General features: G+C 32.6%; 4 protein-coding genes and 1 long non-coding RNA gene across 9 annotated transcripts; 3 read left to right on the forward strand and 2 right to left on the reverse strand.

Annotated features, from left to right (window-relative positions):
- Nucleotides 1-420: 420 nt before the first annotated feature.
- Nucleotides 421-9871, reverse strand: Ranbp16 (Ran-binding protein 16). Of its 5 annotated transcripts, none has more exons than XM_036365272.2 (21): nucleotides 9550-9870; nucleotides 9221-9450; nucleotides 8993-9158; nucleotides 8682-8911; nucleotides 8391-8607; nucleotides 8237-8335; nucleotides 8028-8174; nucleotides 7476-7949; nucleotides 7217-7422; nucleotides 6017-6161; nucleotides 5799-5946; nucleotides 5495-5648; nucleotides 4993-5398; nucleotides 4794-4932; nucleotides 4653-4730; nucleotides 4531-4592; nucleotides 4330-4469; nucleotides 4149-4268; nucleotides 4020-4090; nucleotides 3729-3796; nucleotides 421-824 (listed from the first exon to the last, which is right to left on the reverse strand). In XM_036365272.2, the coding sequence occupies exons 1-21, from the start codon at nucleotides 9550-9552 to the stop codon at nucleotides 651-653; spliced, it is 3477 nt and encodes a 1158-aa protein (XP_036221165.2). In that variant the 5' UTR covers nucleotides 9553-9870; the 3' UTR covers nucleotides 421-650. The 5 variants fall into 5 exon arrangements, with proteins under 5 accessions (XP_036221165.2, XP_069966244.1, XP_069966246.1 ...); XM_036365273.2 differs by lacking the exon at nucleotides 3729-3796 and adding an exon at nucleotides 1754-1860 and having other exon boundaries at nucleotides 595-824; XM_070110143.1 differs by having other exon boundaries at nucleotides 4531-4730; nucleotides 9550-9871.
- Nucleotides 1837-4933, forward strand: LOC118681296 (uncharacterized). Its single transcript, XR_004976995.2, has 2 exons — nucleotides 1837-1921; nucleotides 1980-4933. It is a non-coding gene; the product is annotated as an uncharacterized lncRNA (long non-coding RNA).
- Nucleotides 9872-10020: 149 nt separating the features above from the next.
- por (Protein-serine O-palmitoleoyltransferase por) lies at nucleotides 10021-12204 on the forward strand. The gene is made up of 2 exons (XM_070110148.1): nucleotides 10021-10520; nucleotides 10594-12204. The coding sequence occupies exon 2, from the start codon at nucleotides 10649-10651 to the stop codon at nucleotides 12107-12109; it is 1461 nt and encodes a 486-aa protein (XP_069966249.1). The 5' UTR covers nucleotides 10021-10520; nucleotides 10594-10648; the 3' UTR covers nucleotides 12110-12204.
- A 434-nt stretch (nucleotides 12205-12638) lies between these two features.
- amrt (TM2 domain-containing protein 2 amaretto) lies at nucleotides 12639-13714 on the forward strand. Its single transcript, XM_036365278.2, has 2 exons — nucleotides 12639-12934; nucleotides 12988-13714. The coding sequence occupies exon 2, from the start codon at nucleotides 13001-13003 to the stop codon at nucleotides 13649-13651; it is 651 nt and encodes a 216-aa protein (XP_036221171.2). The 5' UTR covers nucleotides 12639-12934; nucleotides 12988-13000; the 3' UTR covers nucleotides 13652-13714.
- A 1433-nt stretch (nucleotides 13715-15147) lies between these two features.
- CtsB (Cathepsin B) lies at nucleotides 15148-17012 on the reverse strand. The gene is made up of 5 exons (XM_014230550.3): nucleotides 16862-17012; nucleotides 16645-16784; nucleotides 16339-16587; nucleotides 15845-16012; nucleotides 15148-15780 (listed from the first exon to the last, which is right to left on the reverse strand). The coding sequence occupies exons 2-5, from the start codon at nucleotides 16777-16779 to the stop codon at nucleotides 15301-15303; spliced, it is 1032 nt and encodes a 343-aa protein (XP_014086025.1). The 5' UTR covers nucleotides 16780-16784; nucleotides 16862-17012; the 3' UTR covers nucleotides 15148-15300.
- Between the last annotated feature and the right edge of the window lie 56 nt (nucleotides 17013-17068).

Here is a 17068-nt window from a genome sequence, read left to right on the forward strand (position 1 = left end):
AAAACAATTCAATTAATATCTATGGTTGCTGAGGAGGTTTCAAATATTATGAACACCGTATTTGTGCGCAGTTGATAAAACACAAATGGCTGAAGAGGAGCAAAATGATTCTAAAATATAATTTCACTCAAGAAGTATATTCCTAGAGATAGTAGATTGTATATACTCTTTATGTTCGAAACACTTCGCGCTGTCCCTTAACTTTATTTTTACTGTTTCCAATTTTGTATTGTATTTGTACAAAATATCTGATTAAATTATGCATATGATGTTCAACCTGAAATGCTTGGTGGTACCAGTAATAATTCTGATATTCTAGTCAACCCCACTGGCACACTTCAACCAAACTGTATATCGACATAATTGTCGACAGTTTATACTGTACCTAAAAGATTTTTAAAGCAGCACACAACAATAAAATCATTATTTACATGAATTGTGTTTATTAAAATTTAACTTTGTACACGTACAAAATAATCAAGTTACGTGTAACATTTTACAAACTTTTTTATTAGCAAAATAAAATCGAGTCATCGCATACAGTCAGCCATTATCAGTGCCACTATTAAAGCCCCTTCATCAGTTACAATACACTTACTATACTGCACCCGCCAGTGCAGCAAAATAATGTATTCATTTTAATATATTTCTTATAATTTCTCCTTATTATATTCTATTTTAAATCTGTATAAATAAGTTGTTATCCAATCGAAATTAACCCAAAAAATGCAGGACAGTAAATGTGTCAACAAGAGGTTTTCCTTCCAACAATTATTATACTGAAACTGAATAATTCGTCTCAGAATATACTTGGTAAGCATTATCTATAAATGAATAAAAGGAAACGAAATCAATTAGTTTTCTTTATACATTGTATATAGTAGTAGGTGAAATAAATAAATAAATAATATTTGCTCCTAGCAGGTATTCGGTATTAGTGTAAAAGTTTATAAACAAAATACATTTTTTCCATAAATATATTTTAACAGTATATTTTTTGTGTTATTTCACCTGGAATCAAAATCTAATATGAGTTCAAGACAGTCTTAACACGTTTCTCAGAGTGATGATCACCTAAGTTCATTAAAAATGCTTAGCAATACTCTTACATACAATTTTTTTTTTGCTGTGTATTTACGTTCGTAATTCTAAATTATTTTATTTTATTCCTAACCTGATTAATTCATCATAACGATCCTCTTCTACCTTTCTTATTTCTAATATTATTTCTATTTATAACTTTCATTTTTTATCATGAAGGCACTTCTCTTTGTCATCTTAATATAAATGTAGAAAAAATGAGCTATGTAACGGAACTCAATTCTCCAGTACTAAAATTGTCCACTTTTATTTAAGTCAGCTTGGAAAGGTTCCACGTCTTTCAGATATATAAACATATAAACAAATCCAAATCTCGTTTTCGAGAAACGTTTTCCTTTATTGATTTTTACCTGTAGTATTTTGTTGTTATCCCATATTTTGAAAATCTATTAGTTTCAGTTCAAATGTAGTATTTTATTCCAATAAAAAGAAATTAACAAATTTGTACCAATACCTCAATTTTAACCTAGCATGACATTAGCGGTTGTTTTGTTAGCACAAAAATATTATTGGCAAAAATATATCATTTTCAAAGAACAAAAAGCCTTATTTTTTTAATAATACTATGCAAAAAATATGAACTTAATAGTTAGGGAATAAAGAGGTATTGTTAGTTCTTTCAACCGTTAATAAACATGTGATTTAAATTTACCCTCCCAAAGGTCCTGGAAAATATTTAGTCATCATCCCTCATGTACTCTTTCTCGAGCTCGTTGAGCAAAAAATCATTGATATCGCTAACTGAACTGATAACATTAACTGAAATAAATAATAAATAAATATATACATGAATTGTAGGACTGTGTATTGATGCGTTCTCGTATGTATGTATATATAAAGAATTGTTTCCGTAACTAATTAGTATTTTTTTGTTGCAGGGGTTATCCTCCTTTTTGGCAGAAAAGTAAGTTAATTGTCATACAAGTCATCTAACGGTAGGTCTACGAAATGAGCTGTTTCTTTCTGACCTATTATGTCAATTATTGCTAATTAATATAAGAAAAATTATAATACGAATAAATTAAAATATTTTTCTATTAAAGACAGTAGGTGTATAGTATATACTATAAGCAAACGGTGCATATTTGACCTAATCGTAGTATTTAAAACGAGCAAAGACCAAAAGAGTAGCCGAGAACATTTTATAAAAACATATAATCAATACAATCCCACAACGTACGACTTCCGACCTGCGAAAATGCAACTGCCGACTTTTCAACCATGCCTGTTAAACCAATCAATCCTGTTAAACATGTGACACATAAACCTCCATAAAAATAACAGTATAATTAACATCAAGTCAATGAACAACTAAACAAAATGCGACGCGAACAAACCTCAAAAGAGTAGTTAATGGTAATAATAGCTGAACTCTACTAACACTGGGCCCAATGTGATAGCCCTTGTATTTTATTCTGGGCCGTAAAATAATTTTGGTTTTTGAGCTTTTCAAATAGTTTTTACTAATTTAAGGAGGGATATATATTAGGGCTGTTAAAATAATTTGAATAACATGAAAACGGATTATTTGAAAATCCGGTTTGTAAAAGTTTCTATGAATATTGGCATTGCGACTATTCGAATAGTTGCTCTGCTGCGAGTATTTGAATAAATGAAAATTGTTTGAAATCCAAGTAGCCTTTGATTTTTGCTTGTTTTAAATATGTGAAAATGCTAATTATGCGCGTATATACTCCAAATTTCCTATAAACTTATACATATATATAATAAATAAATGTTCTATAAACTTATATAGAAAATGAATGAACGCCTACTATTCGAATAGTTGACAACGAACGGTTAACCGGATAGTCGAAAATGAGTCGACGACTTACGACTATCCAATGCTGCAAACCGAATATTATTATTCGAATAATGCCCTATCCGGTTAGTCGAATACCAAGAGCGTTAATATATATGTATGCTATATCTGTACGGTATAAATATGCTGTATCTACTAAGATATTATTTACACGTGATCTGATGTTACGGTATTAAATATAAACAAAATATCATAAGCAAGATCGCAAAACAAATGAAAGGATTTTAATGACTAACTACAGATGAATGATATAAAGTCCGCAAAGAATATAACGTTTGTGAAATTTTTGTGTTATAAATCTTTCCCACTAAATTTCTTTCATCCTTAAAGTATTCAAAATTATTGCACTGTAATATTCATAGCTACCATCCAAACTGACCGATCACAATCAAGATAATCTTCACAGAGATACTTTTCAGATTTAGTTATACGTATAGTTGCTGTAAGAAAAGCATCTGTGAAGGGTATTATAACTTCGGTGTAGCTGAAGTTTTCGTTTTTTCTTGCTTTTAATATCATCAGTTTATTTTATTTTTTAATAAATCAATCAAGCATCAATGAAGACATTGAAACAATACTGGTCGAAATCCATACCGCTTTAGCCTCGATAAATATTTGATAAATTATATTAAGTCGGCATGTTTTCCCGACTACAATATGCTAATTAGTATCAAAAATTAATAACAATCTTTCCATATTTTGTGTAGGGTAAACTTTGTTTTATTTGTGTAGGGTATTAAAGCTTTGGTACAACCGAAATTAACGTTTTTTTTTTTATTGTTTATGATTTCTTTTTTGCATTCACCTGGAAATATTTCGCATGTACTTCTTTATTTGTAACTACTTTGCTTTTTCTTGAAATTGAATTCGAAGCTAGAGTTGAGAAAATATTGCGTTAAAATTATTAAACTTAAGAATTACGAAAAATTAAATCTTAAGTAGTCTGACTGCGTAAGAGTCACTAACTTCAAATAAAAATGTTGTTAAATACATAAATAAAGTCTGCGCGTCTACAGCTATCAAAAACTTTATGGCAAGTTTTAAGTGTTCATGCTAATTGAGCGGGTTAGATTAGTTAAATGCTTTTAATACGAACCTGTATTATAGCTTGATGATTTCGGTAAATTAACAACATCACGACGGAAAGAAGAAAGATTTTGCGTAAATCTAAAACTCGAACAAATTAATAACAACATATATTAAAATTAAAATACAAATCACACACTTCTCTTTATTTTTGCTAGAAACGTTGCGTTCTATCCCGACCATAAGATCATCAAACCACTGTGCCATTGTTTGTTGTTTATCCAATGGTTGCGAACGGATTATGTTATCTTTCAAAGATCTGTAATAAAATTAATTTAATCTACAGCGATAAATATGCGTACTAGATGAATGGCAGGTACCTAAAATAGTCTTCATATAGGAGAATGAGTACCAAAAGAGGGCGTGACATCGACCACTGATTCCTACAATCTTCCGCCATAACATTATTCAACAATGTGGACATCATGTTTTGCAATAAATCTGAGTTCATCTCCACTACCTGAAGACAGTTGAGATTTTATAGAAACTAAAATAATTTCTTAACAGGGATTAGCAAGTACCTCAAGGAACTGTACATTTTCGGGAGTTATATTTCGTAACTTCTTGTTTGGGAATGTTGAAACTAATAATAGAAACAAATATATTTTAGAAATTCTTATTTGAAACCAAAATCCATACGTACCTTTTAATTGCAATTGTTTAAAGATATATGATACGATACTGTCTAATATGGAACAACAGCTGATATAAATTGTCGAATCTAATTTATACATAATAATTGTTACTCCTAATATTTTAAATAATTTTGTATGGTTCTTCTTACCCAAAGCGGAAAGCCCTTTCGAAAGGCTTTCTAATATGTAAACGAATGCTCGCGGTTCCAAACCTGCCAAAAAGGTTATATGATCCTGTGACAAACAGTTGAGCAGACCATAATATGCCGAAGACAATTTTGGGTATTCCTAATCATAATAAATACCGTCGAATAAAATATTTAATGTGTAAACAATAAAAATACGAACCAATAAATCGTTTTGCTGTATAGACATAATAAGCTTCGCAGCAATATTTAGGACATTATCAAGTGTGTCATCACCGTATAGTTTAAATACGCCAAAATTTACATAATTACCACCTAAGGCATTTTTAAGGATTAAAAAACAAATTGAAATGCCTTTTAAACGCATCGGATACTGTTGATCTCGAGGGACATCTAGATGCAATATTCGATTGCCGTAAATGCAAATTAGTTTAGACGCTTCCCGGAATAACAAAATTCCCATTGGACTGGATACATTGCCTTGCAGGCGTTGAGTGCGGCAATGCACAAGCTCGGCGAACAACTTCAGTACTGGAGTTGTAACAGCTGGGTCATGGGCCCACAACTCTACCGCGCGTATTAAGATAGGCAAATAATCGGCGTAATAACTTAAAAGAAAGGACAACAAATATTATTCACATTTTCTCTTTACATTTTGAATAAGGTAATACTGAAATACTTGAGACCGTAAATAAGATACTTACAGCCATTCAAAAAGCATTGTGTATGGTATACGTGCATTTAAAGGTTGAGCTAGACCGCGCAAATCTCGAGCTAAACCAATAATTGCCTTCTTAGCTTCCTCGTTGGGGAAACTATTAGAATCCATTAACACTGTGCCCAGAGACTCAAACTGATCTGTAAATGTTTGATAACGCCAATAACAATTAATAATTGGAATTGATTTACGCAAAATATGTATTAAATGCAATATAGTTATCCACAATAGTTATATTTAATTCAACACTGGCACCGATTTAGTTAATAAATATATTATTTTACAATTACTTGTTAGAGGCGTTAAAAAGTTGTAGAAACGTTCCTCGTCTTCCCCTAAATCGAACATAAGCAAACGCCCAAGCGACGTGTAGAACATTGTGCGGCAACGCATTTCCGATAGAGATGAATTGGTGCCCAAAAATGGAAAATGTTCACTCTAGCAAATGTTTAAGTTTAATGAATGTTATAAGAAAGTCTTGCATAATATAAATGATACATCTACTGACCGTGTGGTGGGTTAACATGAATTGCACCTCCTCCAGTTTTGCTAGTTTTCTAACAGAGTTAAAATGCACTGATAGATCCGAAAGCAACATTAGTGTCTTAGTTATGATTTGTTCAGAGTGGCCCCAAAACTTAAGATTAGTTATACTGCAATGCAAGTTGGAAATTGTCTCGATTTAATTTTAATTATAAATCGTTAAAAAAACATTATCTTTTTTATTCTTTTTTCCCTTTTTTATACCCTGAACAGGGTATATTAAATTTAACACGAAGTTTGTAACACCAAGAAGGTAATGTCGGAGACCATTAGAGGTATATATATAAATGATTAGCAGGACGAACTGAGTCGATTTAGCCATGTCCGTCTGTCTGTATACATGCGAACTAGTCCCTCGGTTTATGAGATATCGATTCGAAACTTTGCACACGTCCTTTTCTCCCCAAGATGGTGCTCATTTGTCGGAACCGCCGATATCGGATTACTATAGCATATAGCTGAATTAAACTGAACGATCAAAAGCATGTCCTTGTATGAAAAACTTCTATATTTGACGAAATCTCTGCGCGAAACTAGGCACATATTATTGTTTAGAGCAAAGGTATAATCTCCGAAGAAATTGTCGACTTGTGGGCTTGTTGGACTACTATAGCATATAGCTGTCATACAAATTGATTGATAAAAATTTAGCTCTTGTGTTAAAAGCTTTTTTATTTAACAAGACATCTTTACGAAATTTTTCGTAATTCTCGACATCAACTCGGCAGAATTCTGCCGCTACAGCAACAAAATTTGGCACGGAATATTTTCCAAGGCAACGGTACAATTTTCAAAGAAACTGTTTAGCTCGGAAAACTATAGCAGCAATCAAATTTTTGTATGGAAGGGTATTATAGCTTCCGTGCAACCGAAATTAACTGTTTTTTCTTATTTGTCAATAGTTTGAGGCTTGTGAATTTAAAAACGAAAGGTTATGGATATAAGCTACAAAATTCACTACATAAACATGTACACACGAGGATAATTGCTTAAAAAGATCTGTTAACCATACTAAATTGCTCAGTTACCCTTTTTAAATATTTAGTAACGATATTATTATTATATATATTTATAATTAATTTTTTGTTTCGAATAAAATTTAGTGTTGTTGCCCTATCGGATTTAAACGGACAGATATATAAAAGAGTTAGTATATTTTACCCACATTTTGCGATTAATAAAACTTAAGAGCATTTGTTCATCATTTAAACCACAAACTTCACTCAGTCGTTTGTAAACATTTGCTTTTTGTGTTTGGTCACTGATGTGCATTTTGCGTACTTGTTCCAAAAAACTTAAAATGGCCAGTTCGAGTTTCTCACAGCCTGCTTGTGGTAAACGCGCGTCCGTTAAACTCATTAATTGCAAAACCTGAAATTACTTTCTCATACAATTTTGACGTAAAAAATGCAACGCTCACATACTCTTATCACTAATTCCGCATCCATTGTATCATGGTCATCATTAGAATTAACTGTTAGGCGACCAACAATTGCTGAACCAATTATATAAACTAGCCATGTCAATTGCAGTTCATGAACTGTGATATCCATAGGATTGGCGTTAGGCGTCTGCAGCAAATTTTCATACTCCCTAGCCTTTTGGTCAAAATGCTGAACAAGTAGAGTGCAAGTTTTGTCATATTCACAACGTTCAATCACAGACAATTGCTCTAATTGTTGTTGAACCATACACAAATCATCCAAAGGATCCTCCATATTATCACGAACAATAACTGGAACAGCATCTAGACGTGACTCAATATAAGCCTTTGTCACCTCAGGAGTATAGGTTCCTAATAAATGTGGTTCAGGAGATTTAACATACGGTACAGATGCCACCATTCTTTGCCACAATGTGAGCAGATAATGTACACTGTTGGGTGCAAACTGCCACATCTAAAAGACACACAGTAATTTTAGAACTTCAATCTATAATTATATATATATAGCAATATAAAAGGATATTCTACGAACCTGTAGCGATTGAACTGTAAATTTAGCAATTAACTGTATTGCTTCCGGATAACAGGGAACCGCTATAAGTTCACCTAATTGGTAGTTAGACTTGAGTCGAGCTAATAGCCGACAAAACTCATGATAGTTATCGGGATCACTAAGCCCCTGTAATGGTTTTTCATTATTAAAAAGTGCAAATCAATGCATACATTACATACAAAACTTACATGTAGATTCATAAGAATATTTTTTACTCCTTCTACTAAATGAGTAAGAAATTTTGTTCTTTCTGAATTATTAAAAAGGGATCGCCGTACTGAGGTCATCTATTGAAAAAAATAAGTTGAAGGTGAAATTAACTAATTTAATTTTTTAACATACTTGTACGAGGCAAGAGAGTGAATAGCTCGCTAAACCATTAGGAAGTATCTGATAGAGATCGAAAAACAACTTTAATGTATTAGAATCCAAAAATGCTGGTCGCCAAGATGTTGGTATTTGAACACTGTTCATATCGTCAGATGACTCATCCGTTGAACTTCCAATAAAGTCAAAGCTTAAACAGTTTTTCGTTAATCGCAAAACGTGTGATATTAGTCTGCAGATGTAAGGAATATAATTATGAATAATTGTCATTGTTAAAATTACACTTTTACAAATTTTTATACGAACGCTTGTTGGGATTCATCCATAAAATTTAAATTTTTACTGTTATCACGAGCAGTGACCAATAATGAACAGGATAGTAAAAAAATGTCATAAAGTTGTTGATCGCGGAACGAAGTGGCGATTTTTCTATTTTTCGAAAAAGTCAAATTAACGTCAACCTCAATTATTGAATTCATTTCTAGAACGAGCTGTGATAAAATCTGAACGCCAATTGTGCAATGTTCTACAGAGCCCTACAAAAATCGTATATTATTATTATGTTTTTATTTTTGTGGTTCACATTCTTTAATTTTTAAACCGATAAAAGTATTTACCTGTAAAAATTTTTTAACATCTTCGAAAAGATTTTGAAAAATCAATTCGCTCTTGTACATGTCGAACCATCCATATTTTGTAATTTTTGCAAGAAGTGTAACAAGTGCTTGCACCACAAAATGTTGTAAATTGGGACGATTAGCCAAATAATTCAATACATAGCTTCTGCAGAGGTAAATACAATATTTATAAATATGATTTTTTAAGGATCTTAAGATTTGTTTAACCTTATATCAATACGTTGTTCCAAATTCAGTCCTTGTATTAATTTTGTTAGTGTCGTAGCAGCTAATAACTGTGCATAGCTAGAATCGGCACGTTCTAATAACATTTGACATTTGGGAAGCGCATCTTGACTACTCACGAAAGCTACTAAAGCCTTTTCAGCATCTGATCGTATCACTGAATCGGTGGCCTCATAGAGCTGCTTACAAAGTATTTCTAATTGTTGTATTTCCTGTTAAAAATGTTTTGAGAAATTAACATAACCTTTAACTAAAAATATTGTAACTGGCGCTTGATATGTTTTTATGAATTAACAAGTTTTTTAACGTACCATTATTCCTTAATCAAAATAGTTGATAATCTACACCACTGTTAAAAGGTGGTATATTCTTGCTTGGGTTTAGTTTTATTTGAGCGTATAATACTATCCAAAATCTTGTTAAGTTTGTACCACAAATGAGCGTCACTAATCTTTTCACTATTAATTTTTTTTAAATGGCCGTTTGTACAATTGAGGAGCAGCATCAATACAATGCTCGGTTGTTTATCTCCAAACTCCTGTAAGTGTAGTAAAAAAGTAAATTGTGTTCATAAAATTACAATTTTATGTTTCTCTGCATTTTTCTTGTATTTCAACAGCGGCCATTGACAGTTGAAAAGAGATGCCACGTAAAAAAAAAGATATTGTATTGTACTAAAAAATAAACACTAGTTTCTTCGTACTAAATATCAAAAAAACGATCATTTTTACTGCATTTTATCGTATAAGTATAATTTTATTAAAATTTTCTATTGTCCTGAATAAAATTTCTCTTACAACTATTCCATCTCCCATCGTAAGAAGGTAAAGATTGAACGCTTTTCAAATTATTGCAAAGTAATATTTATTGTAAATAAAAAATTATTTAAATCGTTCAAAGTAAGTACAAGAGATTTTAGCTGATCATGAGATTTGCTTTAGACTTTTGTTTTAACAGATAAGTTCATATATTCTTTTTATGAGTACGTTTACATAATGCACAACAAAATAAAATATTAAATATAAGAAAGAAGCACGGAAATTCAAAGCATTCGCATGGGCCGCTTCGATATCAAAGTTTTATCTGTCCAGCAAAAGGAGAAAATTTTTATGTAAATCAGCCTTAAGATTTCATTATTGTCTTCAATAAAATGCAACAATGGGATATGCGTAAATGAAGACCGGCATTGGGGATAGGTATGAATTGGTGGGTGTTTAAGTATTCAATATATGTAAGTGAAGGAGGTAAAGTCATCCTTGATAAAGTATCAAACCATTAAAAGGTAAATAGTTGTAGTTATTTACATTTACAAAAGTATGATTATATTTATATAAATTAAAATTCAATTTTTACAGATTTAAGGTAGGCGAAGTAATTTCCGTTAAAGCTCGACAAGGTAAATCTGAATATATGTACCTCTCTTATTACAACTATGATGAGCCACTTGATTATGCGGAGGAGGAGTATGATACCATATTGGAGGAGAATCTATCAATTAATTCGTGGACAAACCTTTGTGAAAGCTGCATTATACCATCCACTATGCAAATTATTTGGTACATGGCAGTTTTAATTGGTTTTAGTCTCTTATGTCGCATGGGATTTGTATTTTGCTATCACTTTCCAAACAAGAAAGAGTGGCTTCTGCATCTAATTTCTACCTCAGCGGGTTGCGGTATGTTAATTGTAGCTGTGGGCACTAATTCGTTTTTAATTATATTTTTTGCGATTATTTCGTATTCGATTTTTCATTTAGTAAATTTGTTTTCACCTTTTAGAAAGAATATTGGTGTCATAATGGTAATATGTACAATTTTGACACAGCTTTGTTTCGAGCAAATATGGAAACGCCAAATAGCTTGGCAAATGATTAAGGGATCCATCATGGTTGTGAATATGAAGATTATTTCTATAGCTTTCGAAATGGAGCAAACAGTATTGAAAAGTCAGCGCGGGATAATTGTTCCTAATGTATTTTCCTTTTTTGGTTATATTTTCACACCTGCAAATTTAATAGTTGGACCATGGGTTCCATACAGTTCTTATTTGTATAGCATACGCTTGAATCCAACACAGAAATTTCGTATGCGCAGAGTAATGTGGTGCGGTTTTTGCTGTTTGCTTTCGCTTGGATTTATAAATTTGTCTAATTGCATTGTACCATATTTGATTTCAGATCCTCGATTAATTTGGGTACGCATTTTTCGTGATGCATTGGCAGTTCGTTGTAGCCATTACTTCGTTAGTTTTTTGTCGCAAGCTTCAATTAGCGCTGGTGGTCTTTGTCTTGACAAGGACGATAAACCAAATAAGTGGTTGGGTTACATGATTACACAGCCTGTATACATCGAATTCCCTAGGTCGCTGAGTTCAGTTGTTCGAGCATGGAACATACCAATGCATAAATTTCTAAAAGAATTTATATTTCGGGGAATTTATAAACGTTTTAAAAGTCATTTTGTTGCAATTTTTGTAACTTATCTAGTTTCGTCACTTTTGCATGGCCAATATTTAAAAATATATTTGGCGCTATTTTCATTGGCAATATTTGGTTTTGTTGAAAGTCAACTACGAAAAAAGATTTCTAACGTTTTTAATGCGTGTGTTACTGCAGAGCCCTGCCGAAAGCCATGTCGTTTTAAGTACTGTCCCAGTCAGGGTTGGCGAAGCGATTGTGCGATATTGGTAAAACTGACGAATCTTTTATTTTCAATGGTGACCATTTTCCATTTAGCATACATAGGTGCAATGATGGAATCTATAGCTGACGAAGACAATGATATTGCCGACAATTTAAATGTATGGTCGACAGTTAATTTTATTAATCATTGGATAGTATTGCTTACATACGCGCTTTATTTAGTTATTTAACTAACCAATAGTTTTAGTATTACATGTAAGATGCTAAAGTGAATTAATTTATAGTTTTCGAAATAAATTTGTATAAAAGCGTGTAATTCTATGAATTCAAAGTCATGATTATTTATTAAGGAAGCCTTAACTTTCACTATTATATAATACAAAATATCGAAATAATAACACCGCTATAGGTACCTAATTTCGTTATTCAATTCTGTTGTTGTTATGTGAACGTACACGACAGCAGATGAATTAGGGAAAATGAGAGAGTCTCGCATCATGTCATCCTTGACAACAGCTCCAAGCAACCGTCCCCATTTTTTAAGAGAGAAGCACTGAAAGCAAAGCGTGCGTTGTGTTTGTTTTCTGCGCTTCGTTGTTTCAATGTGAACTGTCACGCAAAGCCAGGAGAGTTAAGAATGATAGAAATACAGTATATATATATACCATATATAGTATTCTATCATTATTGCAGGAAAGTTATATGTGAATGGGCCTTTATTCTGACATAGCCTTTGCTTTCTTCGCTTTATTGTCAAAGTTTGAATTGACAACTTCTGTGGCAATAGTTATTGTCATACAATTTTCGGCAATGTATTTAGGCCATTTTTTTATTTGGGTTACATGATCGGTTTGAAGCGTTTAGAAATTTACTGGAGATGAAAAATGGAAACCGTATAATAAGAGAAAACACAATTTTGAACTTTTTGTATCAATCTACTGCTGTATATTTAATTGCCGGATAAAAACCTCTTTGAAAGTAATTTCTTGAACAAATTTTATTTTGGCAATATTGTTTTCCAGATGACGATGACAGCATTTTGTATAACTGATAGTGTAAGGAGTAATGTCAATTAAATTGTAAAATTAAGTATTGTAATTATTTATAGCATAAAAGAAACTATGGTAATGCACAGTAAACACATTCTATTTAATCCTTTAACTGTGTTAATTGCCTTGGATTTAATTTCACATATGAGAGTAGTGAGTGCAATCCATGCACGCAGTGAAAAAGAAATGCAAACCACAGCTGTTCAATCGGTTGTGCCTATTACTTCTCCATCCTCTTTAACTGGTTCAGCAGCAGTATCTTCAGATTTCAACCCACTTGGACCTATGGTTATGTGTTCGTTTTTGCCGCGTGATTTTTTGGAGTGCAAAGATCCAATTGACCATGATAACAATAATACAGCCAAGGCAGTAAAAGGTTACGGATGTTTACGTTTCGGAGGATCGACATATGAAGAAGTGGAGCATACTGAAGTTCTGTGTACAGTATTTTCAGATATTGATTGTTATGGACCACGAACATTTTTACGGGATGGTGTGCCTTGTGTACGCTACACAGATCATTATTTTGTAACAACACTTATATATAGTATCCTATTAGGGTTCTTAGGTATGGATAGATTTTGTTTAGGTCAAACTGGCACAGCCGTAGGAAAGTTATTGACACTTGGTGGTGTTGGAGTATGGTGGGTTATTGACGTTATCCTACTTATCACAAACAACTTGCTTCCAGAGGATGGGAGCAATTGGAACCCTTACATCTAAAATAAGAAGTACATATTTCCGAAATATATGTGATATTATAATGCAACAAAATGTTAAATGAAATCATACTTTCTTGTTAGTGATATTTTTCATTAGTCCACCTAAATTAGAAATGTATTCTTCTATAATTACTGTTGTTGTAGCGGCAGAATTCTGCCGAGTTGACAGTCCTTGGCCGGATAAATAGTCCGGTTTCGTTCCAATTACATAGAGCCGATTGTCGTGGCAACATTACTCAATACCAATAATAATAAAAGTTCATTTGATTTGTTTCATCCATTATATACAATAGTTGCAATAACGCAATATTATATTCTTTAAAATGATTTTGTTTTGTCTTTTAATCAATATAATAATCACAAAATATACAAATAAAACGCAACACACCTCAAATAACAATTGAAATATTAAAATTGTGTATATATGTATATATATATATGATTTTCAATTGAGATGATATGCTTTCTAAGTGTCGTTTCGCCATTTTTAATGTCATGATCTGTGATTTTTTTCATTGGAATTCATCATGGAAGGATATGCGCAAGAACAACGTTTACAAATTATTTAATTATTAATATTTTATTATCGCTTTTGTTATTTTATGGTCGTAATAATCGTCCACCTGTGCTCGGTATTCGTCAAATGGTTGAAAATATCGAGCGTACATTTTCTTTACATAATGTTCAAGTGCCAATAAGACAAAAAACCGCTCGAAGTAAGAAAGATCGCAATTTGTCGAATCCATGCCGTTCTCAAAAATTTGGACTGTCTCAAACCACGACCTGGCGGAGAAAGAATTTGGGCTAGCATCCGTATAAAGCTGTTCTCACTCAAGAACTGCAGCCATTGGACCATCGTAAACATCGGGAATTTGCTGGTTTTGCTTTGGAACAATTTGAAAACGATAACGATTTTTTTAAGAAAATCATCTTTACCATGAGGCTGACTTTCATCTCAGTGGTGCGGTAAACAAACAAAACTGTCGATTCTGGTGCAAAGAAAATCCACCAACTATTCATGAACAACCATTATATTCACCTAAATTGACAGTTTGGTGTGAGTTTTGGTCTGGTGGAATCATCGGTCCGTACTTCTTTCGAAATGAAGCTGATGATACCGTTACTGTCAATGGAGAGTGGTATAGATTGATGATCATCAACATTTTATGACCGCAATTATAAGAAGTTGATCTTGACAACATCTGGAAAGAAATTGTGACATTGAATGGTCATCAAGAAGTTGTGATTTAACACCATTAGACTCCTTTTTGTGGGTTTTTTTGAAGCCATTGGCAATAAACCTGACTCTTGTCAAGCTTTAGAAGTCAATATTGAACGTGCTATTCATGAGATACGACTTAATTTAATGGAAAAGTACTCGAAAATTGGGTTCACCGAATTCGAATGCAAAAAAAGTCGTGGAGGCCATTTGAATGATGTTATATTCAGAACTTAATTGTATCGATTGTACTTCACATTAAATAAAAAACATTTGAATTTCCCTAAGTGCTTTTATTTTTTTAATAATATCACTCTTATTGGAAAACTCTTTATATATATATTAATGTATTATATAGGTATTAATTATTTCAAATAAACATTTTTGAGAGTCTTAATTATAAATATTCTCCCAAATATTACTTCAGATATTTAGTTATTTTCAAGCCTGGGAATACCTGCAGATATCGAACTTTCAATTCCGCAATGATCTTCCCCACGCAAAATTTTAAAGTATCCATTATTTCCCCAATCTGTGTTCCATGAATTGGCTATTAACCAGTATGGGGTATTCTTCTCTACTCCCCATCCTAAGATACGAATAGCGTGGCCTCCAAGGGCTTTTCCTACTACATGTTGATAAACACCGTCTTTGTATAGTATTAAATCTTCATAAACCGTAAATGCTCCCTCTACAGGACCATTCTTATATATTTCTTCTTGGATGTCTCGCTGATTGCGGCCGATAGAATACGCTTTGGCACCATAATGTTTATCCTTAGCGTAGTCACCTTTATAACTAGCTTGACATTTATGTTGGCATCGGGGAGTCTTCCCATGTTCACCATCGCAGGCTGGACGCGTGCCATTTACGTGATGTTCACATGGTGCAATCTCATATGGACGGCAACCCTGATATAAACAATTTGCTTACAAAACGATTATATGAATAAATACGTATAATCAACGGATTTACCTGTTCAGAACCAAAAGCGCCACCACTAACTATACCCTTTCGAGTCCAGTAGCTCCAGGCAGCTCCTGGAAATCCTCCGTTGCATCCAAATCCACATGTATGACAACATGATACTAAGTCGTCAGCAGAAAAGTGAAAATTTTTTGTTCCGTTGGAATGAATGCAAAACTATCCATGGAATATTGAATTTTAATAGAATTGTTGGTTTAGGGGTCAATTTATGTCTGTATGCTAAATAAACTACAGTATTGATGATAATTTCTTTTGATTATATGTATTACGAACAAATTACTAATGCGATAAGGTTTAATATTAATAACAAAGCATGTATGTATATTTCTTTGTATATATTTTGCACTTCACACACACATTTTTATGTATGCATACGAGATGGTTAACGATACGTATGAAAAATTACAAACAAAGGAAAATGCATATCGATCAACCGTACTGAATGTGTATAGCGTTAGTATTGGAAACCCAGACTCACTTACCCTATCTGACATTGCTTCCACTGCTCCAAACGCCCAACACGATCCGCAAGACCCTTGATCTCGTATTTCCGAAATAGTAGGACACTGAGACCATTGCTTTCTTGAATCAAATACCTCTGGCAATTCAACTTCGCTCTCACCAGATTCCTTTATTAATTGTGGCAGGGCGAATTTATGCGAATCTGGGTGTACTCCCATTAAACCACGAATGTATTTCTCACCAATAGATTCGGCAAAATTCCTTCCAGGCTAAAAAAAAATTTTATATTTTTTTAAACCACTAAGTTCCTAAATTAAATTTGTTACCGTCCATGTTTTCGCATTATTGCGCACCAGCTCAATGAATTCATTTGACAAAAAATGCGGATCAGATGCATCTTTTTCTCCAGATGCTACGATCACAACAGCCAATAAAAAAAAACCAACGAAAATAACTTTCATTTTTGCTAAAAAAAAAAAGTGAAAAAAGATGTTAAAATATAAAAAATAAAAAACTTTGGAATAATCAATAAAAAAAAATTACCTAATTGCAAAAAGGTTCTAAAGTAACAAAGAATAGTACTATACGAGCTACTCGAAATCCCACAACCAATTTATCAATAAAATGAACGGTTGAATAGAGGTGCGTTTTATTGCAATAGGACAGTTTTGAAAGCTTTGAAATAACTTATAAGCAGACCACGCCTGCGATTATTATCTTACGCTGCGTGACATGATCTAGAACTTGCTT

This window comes from Bactrocera oleae, chromosome 5, assembly GCF_042242935.1.
Source record: "Bactrocera oleae isolate idBacOlea1 chromosome 5, idBacOlea1, whole genome shotgun sequence".
Lineage (NCBI taxonomy): Eukaryota > Metazoa > Arthropoda > Insecta > Diptera > Tephritidae > Bactrocera > Bactrocera oleae.